General features: G+C 38.8%; 2 protein-coding genes across 2 annotated transcripts; both read right to left on the bottom strand.

The window, feature by feature from the left end:
- Positions 1 to 428: 428 nt before the first annotated feature.
- LOC135467077 (mannan endo-1,4-beta-mannosidase-like) lies at positions 429 to 4503 on the bottom strand. The gene is made up of 5 exons (XM_064744836.1): positions 4303 to 4503; positions 2855 to 3046; positions 1817 to 2246; positions 1204 to 1357; positions 429 to 500 (listed from the first exon to the last, which is right to left on the bottom strand). Exons 1-5 carry the CDS (start codon positions 4355 to 4357, stop codon positions 429 to 431), a joined length of 903 nt encoding a protein of 300 aa, XP_064600906.1. The 5' UTR covers positions 4358 to 4503.
- Positions 4504 to 8976: 4473 nt separating this feature from the next.
- LOC135467076 (mannan endo-1,4-beta-mannosidase-like) lies at positions 8977 to 15813 on the bottom strand. Its single transcript, XM_064744835.1, has 6 exons — positions 15738 to 15813; positions 13591 to 13782; positions 12735 to 13161; positions 12107 to 12260; positions 11779 to 11850; positions 8977 to 9280 (listed from the first exon to the last, which is right to left on the bottom strand). The coding sequence occupies exons 1-6, from the start codon at positions 15790 to 15792 to the stop codon at positions 8987 to 8989; spliced, it is 1194 nt and encodes a 397-aa protein (XP_064600905.1). The 5' UTR covers positions 15793 to 15813; the 3' UTR covers positions 8977 to 8986.
- Between the last annotated feature and the right edge of the window lie 875 nt (positions 15814 to 16688).

The following is a 16688-nucleotide window of genomic DNA, read 5'->3' as shown; positions in this document are numbered from 1 at the left end:
TTATGGTTTACGTTGAAATGTATTCACAGTTTTAAAGTGATATCATAGCTGCTCTGAACGAATCATCAGCACACTCTTAAGTCGCGTGAGCAGAGTATTGCAGATAGGTCTCGAATAAGATTTTAGCATGAAGATTGAAAAATATAGCTTTTAGGTAAGATTTTTTTCGAGAAAAGTAATCAGAATGAGCGTAACCCTCAAATATGATAGTTTCATTGTCCTGTAGTACTTTAAACGTTAGCAATCGGCAAAAATCAGCATTTCGCCCATTTAGCTTCATGCTATTTGTCCCCTCCTGGTCCAGCCTGGGTGCTCAAAGCTATGAACTTACTTAAACCCATGTGATATACATGCAGTTGAACTAAATACAAGGTATGTCAAACATGTTCTCCAAAGTTTACTAGTAAGCGAACTGGATGTGTCTTACCTTAAAAGGGGAAATACGAGTCATAAGATCCCTGCCAGGAGTAAGTATGTGTCTGTACGAAGTCCAAAGTTCCCTGGTGAGACAACAATTAGCGATGTTAGATCATTTAATGTAAGAAAAGACTTAAAATCTAGAGCAGCCGCGACACTGTGATAGTCGAAAATTCGCCATAATTAAGTAACAGGAGAAACATGGCCTCTTGTCAATTTACCACAGAGTGATGTAATTTATTTGACATCACTGGTCTAGAGTTACTCAGATTGCTATTCTGTATACCCCCATAAAATTTATACGCCTTTATCCTTAGACAGTATCTGTAGTATAAGGAAGTAGTAGTGTAAGGCGACGCCGAATTTCGGGGAGCCCGTCGTTGCCGGGTGTTTGAACAGGTTTGTCTTTCTAAGATACTCAAACTATGAGTTCAGTCTGCTTGCACAGTGAATATCTCGGCATTCGCAGATTTCCATCTCTCACACTGATATTGGGATTTTGGTGACAAGAAGAGTTAGGCGATGCTTGAGTAACAAGTTCTAGCGTTCGTCCTGTACATGCACTGGCCTTCCACTAATATGGTGGGAATAGTAAATTGCCAAATGTCGAGGCACCCCGACTTCCTCCACTCAAAAAATTATCACCAAAATCACAAGGGTAGATGTGGTGTTGTCAGATAATTCGTAAATTAGAACAGGCTATGAGGATTTTATGGTTTTTAGGGCACATAAGTTTTACAAAATGTGACTTATTTATATGTCTGTTGTTATATGGAATCAGTTTACCTTGGCTTTCCCGCCAGCCTTAATCAAACAGGAGTCTTTGTAGAAATCAACTTTGCCCATCCTGTCCGTGTTAGATTGAATGTTCCATGTTCCCACGGAGACCAGAGACTTGGGGTCAGCCCGGTGGATAGCGTCTGCCTGCCAGTTGATGAATCTGAAGAACACATGTATACTGCCTTGGTTTATGAATAAAACTTTGGCCTTACCTTCAGATTGTTGAATGTTTAAAGACTTCAAAGCACCTAACAGTTGTGTTCGCAAGCTAAAACAGACCCACAGTGGCAAAGGCACGTTAAGTAAGACGGAGGCAAATTTATCCTGTTTATCGTGATTATCGTCACTGTGATGGACAAGATCATCAGGTAATCTGTATGAATTTTGTTATCCATGCTTTCTGGTGTCCAACATGCATATTCGTCTAATTATAGTTAATATAATTACTGAGAAGCCAAAAATTTATTCCTTCTAAGTTGGGATTTTGAAGGGCAAGGCCTGCAATGACGCAAAAAAAAAAAATGTAAAAAATTGGTATCAAATACGACAAATGTAATATTTCAATTATGTCCATAATGTGTACTTGTGTATATTTATATATGTATATGTGTATATATACCGTAACAGTTGTTGTGCTGTATACGTTTTACCAGCCCAGCCCGCTCCGGTGTTTTTCAAGGATCTGGTTGTAAAGCATGGTTCGCCGTTCTGAACATCAGGAATTATCTGCCCTTCTGGGGCATTCATAATGTCCCATCCTCCCAGAGAAGGAAAGCCTTTTACGGCGTTTACCCAAGGGACGAGAGCTTTGTCAATGTAAGATTGCAGCTTTCGGGTATCTTTGATAAGTCCATCTAGCTTATAATGGTCTTCTGGCTTGGCCAAGGCTCCGTTCCACAGACAGAAGAAGACAAGGATGTTGTATTCCTGTGCCTTTCTCAAGTATGTCTTCATTTCGTTCAGGAAAGTGCCTTCTTTGTCTGGAGCCGTGACGTAACCATTGGCATTAAAGTTCGGGGTCACGGCGCCCTCAATGTGGATCCAAATACCTACAATTAAACGACCAGCAACTATATGGTAACTATACAAAATGGAATATACTATTAACATGAACAGATAATACGTTGAGCTAGTGTTCCAACCCTACAGGAGTGCACATAAGCGTCTCTTATTCCCGTTAGACTAAAGACAAAAACATAATCTGTTAATTTCTGTTATTATAACATAATACAGTGTCATATTCAACAGAATATCCTGTTAGTCTAAAAGAATCTGTATGTTGAATTAATAGAATGTGTGTGTTATATTTAAAACAATAATATGTTGCAATAGCATAATACATTCTAGTATCAATGAAGTGTACGTTTATGTGCGGCGTTATAAATGTCCAAATAATTATTGATGTAAGTTGTTTCACGCAATACTGAAGAATTTTCCACTTACATGATAAAGTTCAGCTTTACGGGTGGAGGAAACCGGAGGGCCATTGGCAAGTTACTTACCACTTCCCCGACATGAGACATATATAAACGCTCATATGATACTGATGAAATTTCCACAATCATTAACAGCAGGAAAGCTCTGGCCCAAGACCGGGATTGAACCCAGACCTCGTGTGTCCATATATTTCCATGGTAGTTTAAAAGGCCCTACATACGGAGAGAGTTGCCGCCGGCTTGGTGCAGTTCTTTGAGGTAACGCTCTAGGTCCTTTCCCCGCCATTGGTAGTTCCTGTTCCCAAAGTCATAGCCGTAGGAGACCCAGGCTTGGTTAGCACCGGACAGGAACACGCGTTCTCCATTCAACTGGAAATGGTTTCCGTGCACGGACAGGAACGATGGGTTGGCACCTGAGAGAAAAACAATATGCAAGATTTATGAGTATGACATACCCTCTGCACCACCCTATAATCAGATCGGCCCCGACATATTTTCATCTTGTTTTTTCCATTTATTTAAAGGAGCCCGGGTAAAGGTTCACGTCATATACTCAGTAATTTCAATTTCGAAAATTCGTGGCCAACAAATTAAGAGAAAAGTATATCTGTACACGTTTACGGCATTTGAAATTTCTGTCACCAAATGCAAGTGTATGTATGCATGTAAGTATGCCTGGTATTTAACGTTGTACTCGAGTCATTAGGTGTATGTAGAAATATTGTGTCTTCTTGTGGTAGGGCGAGTCCATGCCTTGAAAACCATGTGAAAATTTATTCAGAGAATAAATAAATCCCTGAATTCCTTGAAACAGCGATTAAATAGGACTAAAATAGTCAGCTTTCAAATCTAACATAATCGTTTTTGTGAGTGTTAAGAGTTAAGGAAACATAATCGTGGGTTGTATGATTCAGGTGTGCAAAAATACATAATAATTGCATCATAAGTTGAATATGTACATAGGCGTCAGTAAATGTTATGTAAATTGTCTTGAATCAATGCCTTCATTAATTCTTTAACTTTGGAAACCCCATGACGTCATGTATATACGTTTGATAGCATTTTGTCTTATATAAGTTGAACAAATTCAGATGTGGAAATTCATTTCCGTACGTTTTGAAAATAGCACTGTTCAAAACCATTAATGATTTTATGCTTAATGTACAATAAGCAAACAGAATTCAGGGAAAACTGATCCAGTAAGCCACATCAAAAGCTTAACTGGGATAGACTGAGGCTCAACAAGCCTTCCCAATAGGTTATGGGTGTATTAATTACACTCAAAATGCAATCTTGAATTTAACAGAAAGTCTGTTGTCGGAGTGACGCTAGCATGTATTCTGCTATTGAAGCAGATTATTCTGTTATATATGAGACACATATTCTTTTAATTCAACATAAAGAAACTATTAGACTAACAGAATATTGTGTTGAATGTGACAGAATATTGTGGTATAATAAAAGAATATATACATTTAAGCATCTCTCAGACAACAGAGTTTCAGTTAAAATTAAACGATTCATTAAGTCAGATATATAAAAAAAATAACAAAAATAAACCAGACTGGAGTACAAAAACAACTGTATGATCAAAAATACATGAAACACAAACTGATAGATAATGAATGTTTAGATGTAATACACAAGTGTACGTGAGATCATGTCTTACCATAAACCTGTTGAGAAACAGTCAGAAGCATTACCGTCAAAAACATCGTCGACATGGTGGATACCTCGCCACTAAGTACAGTGAATGCAGCGTACAACAGTACTGAGACTATAAGAACTGACAGATGTCATTGAGAACATATAACCATCACTTGCCATGTGCAGTAGGTTAAGCTATTCAGTGTATGAATAGACAGTGCGGTTTACCCTTTGATTCATTTGATACATTTGATACTGGTGTTTCGAATGAGAAGATCCGGGTTAAAGTGTCGGTGTGACCCACAGGGTACTCGTACATCATTCAACCATTACATCTGAGTTATTGTCGGGTTTGGGTTGATGTCGTCATAGTGACGTATTCGCTATTCGTACCAACCAAGGACAAGGTTACATGTGAGGAAATGCTGCAACAAAAGACCATCACCACTTTTAAGGTATTTGTCCAGGTTATACAGAGCAGGTTGTACAGAATTTGCTTTTAAATGTGTAGGTAATACTCTGCAAACTTCCCCATTCCAGTTTGGTCATATATTGTTACCCTGGGATATGTTTATATTTTAATATGTTAAACATAAATGCATAAATAACCTAAAGACCTGTCGCGCATAATGAGAGAGGGGTGTTAATATACAAGCTATTATAAGAAACTAACATTACATCACAACGCCTACACGTGCGACTTGCACGTTAAGCCGATTTGTGTGCTCACCTATTCCTGTTCTTTTCTTCCTGGGACTTTTCTAGTAGTATTTCTTATCAGGAATATTTGGCTCACACGGCCGTTTTCAAGTTTATGGTTGAAGGAGCCAGATGAAACCCACCCCCTCTTCCACAGGTGCGAGATAAACCTGCTGAATTAAGGCTGCAGACAAACATGCGGGAGCTGATCTCGAACACGCCACCTCATTGGTCGTAGATTGATCGACTGCTTTATCTGTACAACTATAATAGTATTCTCTCTTCTCGGAATTACAAACATTCTGAAAGGTCCTTGTTGTTAGTTGCGGCCATTTCTTGCATTAAGAGTATTTTAATCTTCCTCGGAATTTGTGTTTGGCCTAGCGCTCTTTCGTATATGCTATAGTATTGTGAATTTCGTTGGTGATCGACATCTGTGGTTCCACGCACACTGGCATATCTTACACGATTGTGGATTTGGTGGGCGAACAATGTGTTTGGTTCATGTAGCATCGTGGATTTACTTGGGCAACGCCGTCTGTCTTGAATGTCACTGGGAGGGGGTGAGGAGGAGTTGTCATTATTGAGGAAAAAATAATAGCAGAAGTACACACATTAGTACACAAATACTAACAAACGAGCACATTGGTCAATGAATATAAAAACAAAGGAAACACTATAGTTAATCAATATGAATACACTAGGTTTCCAATACAATGGAATGGTCAATACAAATATGCACCATCACTTTAAATGGCTAACAACTAGCGTAATTTTCATTGTCGCCGTTGGTAAGAATCTGAAAAAACAACGCTTTCTGCGAAAAAGTTGGAGTTGTTAAACCAAGGAACTGAATCGTACAAATATATCAACATTACTCTAGACAAACAAAGAGAAAACAGTACGCAGTGTTTCTATAACAAACGTCTCCAGTAAACTGTGAGTACTGCTACTGAGAATTATATCTATAAAATGTTTCAATTGCGCCGAAACAGCTTCGAATTGAAATCTTTCTCATTCATCATGTCAGTAAGCACGGGTCGTACGTGGGAAGGTCTACCAGCAGCCTGTGAATGGTCGTGAGTATGCTTCAGGCCCTGTCCGATTTCGACCCACCATAAAACGGCCTTGAGTGCAGCGTAAAACACCAATCAAATAAATAAATCCATTAATAAACACCCATTTATCAACATCATCACAAACGGTCACGTATTTCATAGGTGGGATATGATAATTGATTTTTTTTTGTTTTGTCGCATATGGAGTTTTGAAAATGGGGATGGAGGCTAAGCATTTTCTGTATTGCAAACGAGTTTGTAGTCGTACACAATGACCTGATCTGATCAAATGCGTAGACTATGTAGATAAAATTTGAAGACGGTTGTAAATTATTTTGGGATCGCTTTCCCAAGTAGATATTAAATCATTTTCCTCAGATAATTGTGAAGTCTTCGAATGGAACTGTTTTTTTAAGTGAAAGGTGTCACAAAGAAATATTTTATCCCGATGGTTGAATTGCTGAAGATATGTGCCTTGATATAATACATAGAGAGAGTATTAAACGTTGTTTACAAATGATTTGATTATGAAACATGCATTTAGTGATAATGAAACATAATTAAAATATAACATCACAGCCCTATTAAGGGATAATATGAATAAGTAGTTTTAGAGACAATAATCAATATCTGCCCATATGTTGTTAATGAAAACTCCTTCCCCAGCGCTGCAGTTAAATCTAAGCATTCAACCTAGTACAATGATACCAGAGGCCAATACGAAACATGTCGAGATTTCATTTTGTTTGACAGATCCACAGACGTAGACCGGGCGTGAATTCCATTTTATATATCCATAGACGTCCATGATCCGTCTATGGCATACCTCTGACGCTCTTAAGCTGTATGATAGTGACGAGTCCTGTCGGCTCCCTTGAGAAGCAGTCTTCTCGTGTCAAAACACGGCTCATGATGAGGAAGGTTAGGTTCCATCATCCCTGGTAAGAAAACCAGGATAATGTAGTCTTTGGTTTTCTCCACGTAATCTTTGATCTTATTCATGAAGATTTCGTCACTGTCAAGGCAGATGACATATCGATGTTCATCAAAGTGAGGAGTCACCTCACAGCCAGCATGGATCCAGATTCCTTTGGAAAATCTTGTTAAATGGAATAATAATAACAAAAACACCGATGGCTTATATTCTCACAATATATTCTGACTCTCCACTATTCCACCATACCAACTCTAAGTTTAGTTTCCATATAGACACTTACATGAAGCCTTGTAATAATGCATAGTTTATTAAAATAAACAATATAGGTAAACCCCAAAAGAAGCAGAATAATATTGACGCCAACAGCGAACCTATTGTAAAGTTTCTAGTCAAGTTGTTATATTATCAAACCACGATCGGAATTATGTAGACAAAACTGAGAGAAGTACGCTTGTATGTTTGCATGCTTGAGGTTTTAACGTCGAACTTAACATCATATAACGACAAAGAGTCTTTAGGTGTGTGTACATATACTCTGTCTTCTTGTGGCACAGTGAGTCCGTGCCGACAAAGTGCTGCAGCACCTGAAGTATCATGCCAAAGACACCAGGCATGGCACCCCACCCAGTCACATTACACTGACACCGGGGGAACCAGTCATGTTATGCTGATCTCAGCAGCAAGTACCATTTTTAAAGTCTGTGGTGTGACCCGACCCGGAATTGATCCCAGATTTAAGCGTTAGACCACCGAAGCCATCGCTGAATAAAGTGGAGTAAAATCTCTAGATATAGCTTCTAAAAGTAGCATGGTAAGTTTTTTTTTATTTCATTGGCTTGTTTCCATTCCAATACCCCGACATTAACTAGTGATTTATGATTCCGGAAATCGCTAGCATACGACACTCAGGCTTGATTCATCCCACAGAAAAACACGGTCAGCTCTACTAACATGAACTGCTCCCGATAAGAAGGTAGTGTTAGAACTTGCTGAAGTAACAAATAGAATTTGTTTCAAAAAAATAACTATTTCTGATTCAGGTTTAGCCTGAATCAAGCTTAACTGACTTTATTAACTGTGAAGTATACACAGTGTTGTGAATATAGACAATCTGTATGCATCCATCCAACAGCATCCTTCTGTAAAACACGGCCATTTTGTCATGTCAAAAGGCAATGCAGGTTGCAACTGTTGTGTCTTCGTATCATTTGCTTTTCTCCACAGAAAGGAATTATAATAATTATAATCCCAACATTCTTTCAAGTTACAACTTTGTAAGTAATAATTCAATCTAAACATTTCTTCCGGAAATTAAATAGCTTAAAATAGGACTTGATAGGCCAAAAGGTTGCCTAAATCAAGCGTTTGTTCCAATGTTTATAGATCAAAAGCAGCCCAGTTCCACTGCTTTCTCAGGTTCAGAAGTTCACACCACACAATATCAGTGTTTTAGGCGATTGTGTACCCTACTTACTGTTGGTAAAGCGAAATACTCACGAAATGGTCAGGACGAAAAGCCACATGAGACACAAACATCTCGTCATATCGAAGCTTACAGAATTCACCATCCACTGCGTTTTCATACCGAACATATCATTCAACTTAAACTTATTGTGTGAAATGCCCAGACGGCCAAGGGCTCTTAAATATGGAAGTATTGACTCGTTTCCATTTGAACGATCGATCGATGTAAATAGTTCGATCTGTCCAGGTCACAGCTGAATGAAAACATTCTCCAGACGGAAACGCCTACATATAGAGCTTTGCCTCATCTCACTTCCACCAACTCAGTAGACACATTGCCTTCAGTAGGTCCTGTCTCTTTATATGAGCAGAATACAGAAAAACCTTCTCTGTTCAGTCCAATACATGAAGCCAGGATTACCTATTTCCACTGGGAGGCAGATCTGTGTCCCAGCTGTCTGATAACGTAACAATGGTTTTTGACGAGGAAAAACGATTAAACGTGATATTTACAAAACGTCAGTATTTATTTGTATGCACATTCAACTTCATGTTATTTTCGCGATGAGTGCGAAACAGAGGAGGTTAATTTTACAAGGTGATATGGACTCGTCCACCTTTGGACTGGTCATTCTTGTCCTTAACTGATCGGATTCCTCGTTGCTGATTGGCCCAGGTGTCTGTGTTTGAGCCGTCCGCACGCGCATGCAAGTCCAGGCACCGCTGTAGCCTTTGTTGTAAGCCCAAGCGAATTGGTCAACGATATCCATGCCACCCCCGCTGACTTGGTTGAATTCTCCTATCACAATAGGCTTTGTCTGGTGATAGTCACTTGCCACATGCTGTGAAGAGAACGTATACATTCAGTTTGCTTTGCTTCAAAAACTACCCTCAATTATGATGTGTAATACCACACCCTTTCCATTTTATAATACAACTTTCGCTCAATTTAGTACATTAAATCAAGACAGTTTATATATACCAGGTTGTTCAGGATTATACATGGTAAAAGAATGTATCTGCATCCGGAAAACCACTGCGATCTGGAAAACCACTGCATCCGGGAACCAGAGTGTCCACGATAAATTAATGACCTTTAGCAAGCCAATACCTACGAACTTTACCACTTTAACGTATAAATGTGCACACCCTTTCGGTGGAAATGGTCTTGCGCAAGCAATCACATGAGAATCGTCCACGTCTTTTTGTCAGAAGGGCCACAGGAACAACGAGAGCCTGGGAATATACACATTTTCTGCCAATGCCGGGTTTGAACCAGCACCTCGTGTGTGTTATTGATAAAAAGGCATGCCCCTCAGCCCCTCGCTCCCCCACCGCATCTTGTCAGTTATTTGTAGTGAACTTTGGTAACAATTAAAGACACATTCCAATAACTGGGATGCGTTCATGGCTTAAGAATTGACTGGCGTGATTACATGTACATCTGTCATACTAGTATGTGGTTAAGAAACGTGGTTGATTTAATGGGACAGGACCAAAATCACGACTCAGATTACCAATACACGTGTACATTTGTCGTACTAGTATGTGGTTAAGGAACATTGTTACTGTAATGGGACAGGGACAAAATCACTACTCAGATTACCAGTGCACATGTACATCTGCCATACTAGTATGTGGTTAAGGAACATGGTTACTGTAATGGGACAGGGACAAAATCACAATTTAGATTACCAATACACATGTACATTTGTCATACTAGGGTGTGGCTGGGGAACGTGGTTACTGTAATGGGACTGGGACAAAATCACTACTCAGATTACCAGTACACATGTACATTTGTGATACTTGTGTGTGGTTAAGGAACATGGTTACTGTAATGGGGCAGGGACAAAATCACAATTTAGATTACCAATACACATGTACATTTGTCATACTAGGGTGTGGCTAGGGAACATGGTTACTGTAATAGGACAGGGACAAAATCACGATTTAGATTACCAATACACACGTACATTTGTCATACTAGGGTGTGGCTAGGGAACGTGGTTACTGTAATGGGACAGGGACAAAATCACAATTTAGATTACCAATACACATGTACATTTGTGATACTTGTGTGTGGTTAAGGAACATGGTTTACTGTAACGGGACAGGGACAAAATCACGATTGAGATTACCAGTACACAGGTACATTTGTCATACTAGGGTGTGGCTAGGGAACATGGTAACTGTAATGGGACAGGGACAAAATCACGATTTAGATTACCAATACACATGTACATTTGTCATACTAGTATGTCGGTAAGGAACGTGATTACTGCAATGGAACAGGGCCCAAATCACTACTCGAATTACCAATACACATGTACATTTGTGATACTAGTGTGTGGTTAAGGAACATGGTTACTGTAATGGGACAGGGACAAAATCACGATTTAGATTACCAATACACATGGACATATGTCATACTAGTATGTCGGTAAGGAACGGGATTACTGCAATGGAACAGGGCCCAAATCACTACTTAAATTACCAGTACACATGTACATTTGCCATACTAGTATGTGGTTAAGGAACATGGTTACTGTAATGGGACTGGGACAAAATCACGATTCAGATTACCAATACACATGTACATTTGTCATACTAGTATGTGGTTAAGGAACGTGATTACTGTATGGGACAGGGCACATATCACGACTTAGATTATCAATACACATGTACATTTGCTATTCTAGGTTGTGGTTAAGGAACATAGTTACTGTAATGGGACAGGGCACAAATCACGACTCAGATCCCCAATACACATGTACATTTGTTATAAAGGCTATGGTTAAGGAACGTGATTACTGTAATGGGACAGGGCAGAAATCACAACTGAGATTACCAATACACATGTACATTTGTGATACTAGTATGTGGGTAAGGAACGTGATTACATATACTAGTATGTTTTAAAGTAAGGTGGTTACTTTAATGGGACAGGGCCCAAATCACGACTCAGATTACAAATATACATGTATCTTCATAGCGTTTTTAAGTGGTCTATGGTAAATGGCATAAGCGTTAACAGTTTTATTAAAACAAAATTATATGTATCACGAGTGGAGTGGAAACTGAAAGGAGTAAAGAACAAATGCAAAGTCTTTGCTCTTAGAAGAGAACTTTGGTGTTGGAAATGGGCCTGAGGGTTTTGTTTAATATTGTCGAGAATACTGTGCACAGTAAATCACTATCTTGATTGTGATCGATAAAACCGAAAAGCTGGGGGCTTTTATATTTGAGATGGAAACACACTACGATAAATAACCAAATAAGAAAGATAATTAAGCAAAATGGCGTATGTTCCCGACATCTTGGGTGGACTGTATCTTACCTTAAAAGGGGAATACGAGTCATAAGATCCCTGCCAGGCGTAACTATGTGTCTGCACGAAGTCCATGGTTCCCTAGTGAGATAATGTAAAAACGATCTTAGATCATTTAACATACCTGCTTACTTTTTCACTTCCTGAAAAATGTGCACAAGATGAAAAGCAGCACAATGTCGTGGAACTGTGATGCGTTTCAACGCAAATGTATATGTGTTTTCAGATATACTGTAAGTTACAACATGAGACGAGGATTTTAAGATTTTTTTTAGCATATACGGATATTGAAAAATCAGACACACAATGTATTTGTGACAATATTGAATCGTGTTACCTTTGCTCTCCCGCCAGCTTTAAGCAAACACGAGTCTTTGTAGAAATCCACTTTGCCCATCGCGTCTGTGTTAGACTGAACGTTCCATGATCCTACGGAGACCAATGACTTGGGGTCAGCCCGGTGGATAGCGTCTGCCTGCCAGTTGATGAATCTGAAATATAGGAGTGTATCAGCAGGATTTATCAACAGAAAGTTCTCTATGAAAAAAGTATTAATTGGTTCAAAATTAATAAACTTTTTGCCTCGGCCTTAAGTTTAGATCGTTAAAAACTGTGAACGATTGCGTTCTAATAAAGACTACATGATAGGAAAGACATCATCACAGTACGAATGTCCACCCTTGAACCAACCCCAAATATGATACTAATTGGGTAGGATAATCAAGACAGACCAATATCAGGACTGGGGTATGGGTTTTATTTGTTCTTAAGATCTGATGTTTAGTCGGTGTATGTTTCATCTGGTTAAGATCAACTAAACTTACTAGCCAGAAATTGGTTCTACAGGTCCGACGACATGTACAAGCGTCGAAAAATGCGACAATCTAATTTAAGGTATAAGACATAGTACATGTAATCTCTGAATGATAACTTCGATGTATGTTTGTATATATATATATATATACCGTAAATATTCTTGTGCGGTGTACTTTCTGCCGGCCCAGCCCGCTCCGCTATTGTGTAAGGATGTCGTTCTGTAACATGGCTCGGAATTCTGGAGATCAGGAATTATTTCCCCTTCCGGCTCATTCATAATATCCCATCCTCCCAGAGAAGGAAAATGTTTCACAGTGTTTACCCAAGGGATGAGAGCTTTGTCAATGTAAGACTGCAGCTTTTTAGGATCTTTAATAAGTCCATCTAGTTTGTAATGGTCTCCCTGCGCCACGGCTCCGTTCCACAGACAGAAGAAGACAAGGATGTTGTACTCCTGTGCCTTTTTCAGGTAGGTCTTCATTTCGTTAAGGAAAGTGCCTTCTTTGTCTGGAGCCGTGACGTAACCATTGCCATCAAAATTCGGGGTCACGGCGCCCTCGATGTGGATCCAGATACCTAAAATTAAACGATCAGCAACTATATAGTAAGTAGAAAATAAAACATGACAGATATAGACATGATGAAAGTTATACATGTGTGAGAAGTACTTCCGCCCGATATATTTGTCTGCGTATCCGACTGTGTCAGAAACTTTACTGATAAGTTACATGGACGAATTTGAATGGAATTTTGTGCATAAACTGTCTTTGAGTTAAGCACCATTCACACTTTTGTTGCTTATTCTTTATCCTTGCCACATGCATACAATTTATCGTCCCTTTCTCCACACGTGGTGCATGGCGGATTGCTACATTTAGCTATGGTGCAAGTTTGTGCTCTCAAAGTGGCGTTAAGTTACATGGAAACATATCGAAATAGATGTTATCAATATTCTTATTCCATGTGTGCCCATTGTGGTTGCAGCTGAACACGCCGTATACATACGGAGTGAGTTGCCGCCGGCTTCGTGCAGTTCTTTGAGGTAACGCTCTAGGTCCTTTCCCCGCCATTGGTAGTTCCTGTTCCCAAAGTCATAGCCGTAGGAGACCCAGGCCTGGTTGGCACCGGACAGGAACACGCGTTCTCCATTCAGCTGGAAATGGTTTCCGTGTACGGACAGGAACGACGAACTTGCACCTGTGAAAGAAAAAAATTTTATGACACTTAATTCCACCTGTACACATCGATCAGACCCTTAAACATCAATTCGTGGATCACCATTTTAAGGCGGTAAACTTTTTCAAAGAGAGCACAGAGACCACTGTGGAAAAATCGATTGGATAAGGCTGAAAGTGAGAGAGGGGGGGGGGGGGGGCTAGAGTTTAAATCTAATTTTAGGCTTTGCATGAAAGATAGAAGTTAGTTGTGCGACCGTGTTTTGTAATTCTAGTGTATGTATATACCCGCCAGCATCTATCTGAAATTCCCCTACGGTAATCTAGCTTGCCCTGGCTTACCAACTACTGTACTGATGACAACCATTAATCGGCATTATGTTCCAACGGTCAAACCTTCCAACAGCATTGTTTGCAACTATTATTACACCATCAAGGTCTTGTCGAGTATCGAAATACAGTATGAATAACTGCCGCAACGTCAAAGTATTCTATCACAATATTATCTCGGGAAGAACAACTTAAACACGTAAGTTATATCTTCAAGAAAGCAGTTTAACTGCATTTCTGTACACCAACTTTTCACAACTACTGGAACTCAAAAGTGCATAAATCCCCGTATAAAACTCACTTTATTGTGGGACCAAGAAGCTGTCCTATTCTGTATCTACTTTCTTAAAGAATGAACAGAAGTCATTTTGTCTAAAAGCACCGTTTACTATTTTCAAAAAACGGGCGTCTCCAAGAGTATATGTGGATTCCTTAAGCGCTCAAAGCGTCTCGCTGAATAAATAGACCCTCAAGTAGGCCTTATATATAAATACACAGATTCAAACAACCAATATACAGTAAAATGCTGCAAAAGACATATCTCAACCAACGCTGAATTGAAAATTATTTATTTATTTGCTTGGTCTTTTATGCGTACTCAAGAATATTTCGCTTAAACTGCGGTGGCCAGTAGTATGGTGCATGGGAGAAAACCCGTCTGTGGAAAACCCAAAACCATTCGTACGTTGATGGCAGATCTGAATTTAAAATATACCATGCAGATTAACCAAATGGTAAATTTTACCAAGACTTGTACATGTATTTGAACAAAAATTACAACGGTTTTATACTCAGTTTCGTACCAATAAGCAGATGGCAAATAGCCTGTATGTTTCGCTTGTAGCATTTAAATCCTGTGTACATATTGTGTTGCGCCTTCTGTCAACGTTACAAAAAATATAAAAAAAGAACTAGTTTGTCAGGAATAATCAATCAAACGCCTTCAGCTCAAGGTTTCGAAAATGTTACGGCAAGTACAGCTTTCTTGTAATTACATATGGATGGCGTGTCCAAAATCTCTAAGACATAGCTTCATAGCTATATCTGATTCCGTGTGACGTATCTTATTCGTGGCGAATATCTAGATCACCATGTTGGATTTATGAATTAATTGTTGCTATTAAAGAAAAACTGAGATACATATTTTGAACTTCTTAACTATAGCATGACACACAATTTGGATACTGACTTCTCTCTTGGACTGTGCTAAACGTTGTTGTGGAAATCGGTCATGCTATTATTGACACGTAACTTCTCTGTGGTTGACGAGTGAACACGAATGTTTGTACATAAGAAACAAGTACTGAAACTTGTACAGGGAGAAGTAGTAAACAGTTTTCAATAATTTTGGGAAGGGGTAATGAATGTATCAGTTGCAATTTCGTTGCTATTATCCATTGCTGATAATCACGACCACATGCAGTAGCTTTCAACTCAACAATGGCTAATTGTATTCATGTGTCTGAAGCAACTCGGCAGATTGCAAACTTACAAAGATATAACTGGTGCCTAGATAAGGTTTTGTTTGCAAAGACGTATTAATAATGTATAAACAAAACTGAGAATCTAAAACTCCTCACCACAACTATAATCTGACTTCATCCCTTATATGCAATATTGTATGGAAAGTATATGCACACATCTTACCAAAAACTTGGTGGGAAGCAATCAGAATTGTTACCGTCAAAAGAATCGCCCACATGTTGGATACGAGAACTTGTAATATATGAGTTAAACTCAGCGAATAACCCTCAAGTTAAATACAATGAACATGGCCTAAAATCGGCCACTGAGAACTGACAGGTGGAGATGTAGAGCATTTTTCACAGAGACAACGAAATGCCAGGAAACGATAATGTACGTTTCCATATGCGGTGAAACCGGTCGAACATGATTTCCTTTTACATATGTGCATTTATATATATTATAGTAAACTTACAGTTAAAATAATTAGTTCCATCCTATTGCGATTTTCATGGATCCCTGAATCCATTTATAGTTTCAAAATTTATCTGAATTAAACCCATGAATAAAAGAAGTCAGAGGTTTTATTTCCCTTTGATGAAATTAATTGTATTTATTTGCTTTTCTCATAATAAATAAAATGAATGAAACAGAGGCCACGTGCTGTGTATATGATACTTATACTCATATACAAGCAGTAACACACACACACACAAAACACACTTTTAGCTTTGGTGAGTTGATGAACTGGAGGTATACCTTACATCTAGAACAAAACAAGTGCCCAAGCAGTAGTAAAACACCAGGCCAACCTTAATCTGACAAATTTGAGATTCGCGTTCAGAAATCTTTAAAATAAGCCAAGTGTTATCTCCAAATTTAAGATTGTGGTCCGATTAGCTATCATGTGTGTGTGTATATCAGTAGTGAACCTTCGCGTTGTTAAGTAAGTCAGTCTTTAAGAAGCATTATATATTTGGTTCTTTCCTGACGTAATTTGCGATGATGTTTAATGGGCAAACTGTTAACGTAGTACTTCTTAATTGCAAGACAACAATGATCAAGTCAGTCTGCAACCGAGTGGCCATATCAATATACCATATCAACAAACATTACAGTTTTCACTCACTTTAC

Source organism: Liolophura sinensis, chromosome 6 (assembly GCF_032854445.1).
Source record: "Liolophura sinensis isolate JHLJ2023 chromosome 6, CUHK_Ljap_v2, whole genome shotgun sequence".
In the NCBI taxonomy this organism is placed as follows: domain Eukaryota; kingdom Metazoa; phylum Mollusca; class Polyplacophora; order Chitonida; family Chitonidae; genus Liolophura; species Liolophura sinensis.
The sequence above is the reverse complement of the archived record's forward strand: the minus strand, read 5'-3'. Positions and strand labels throughout refer to the sequence as shown.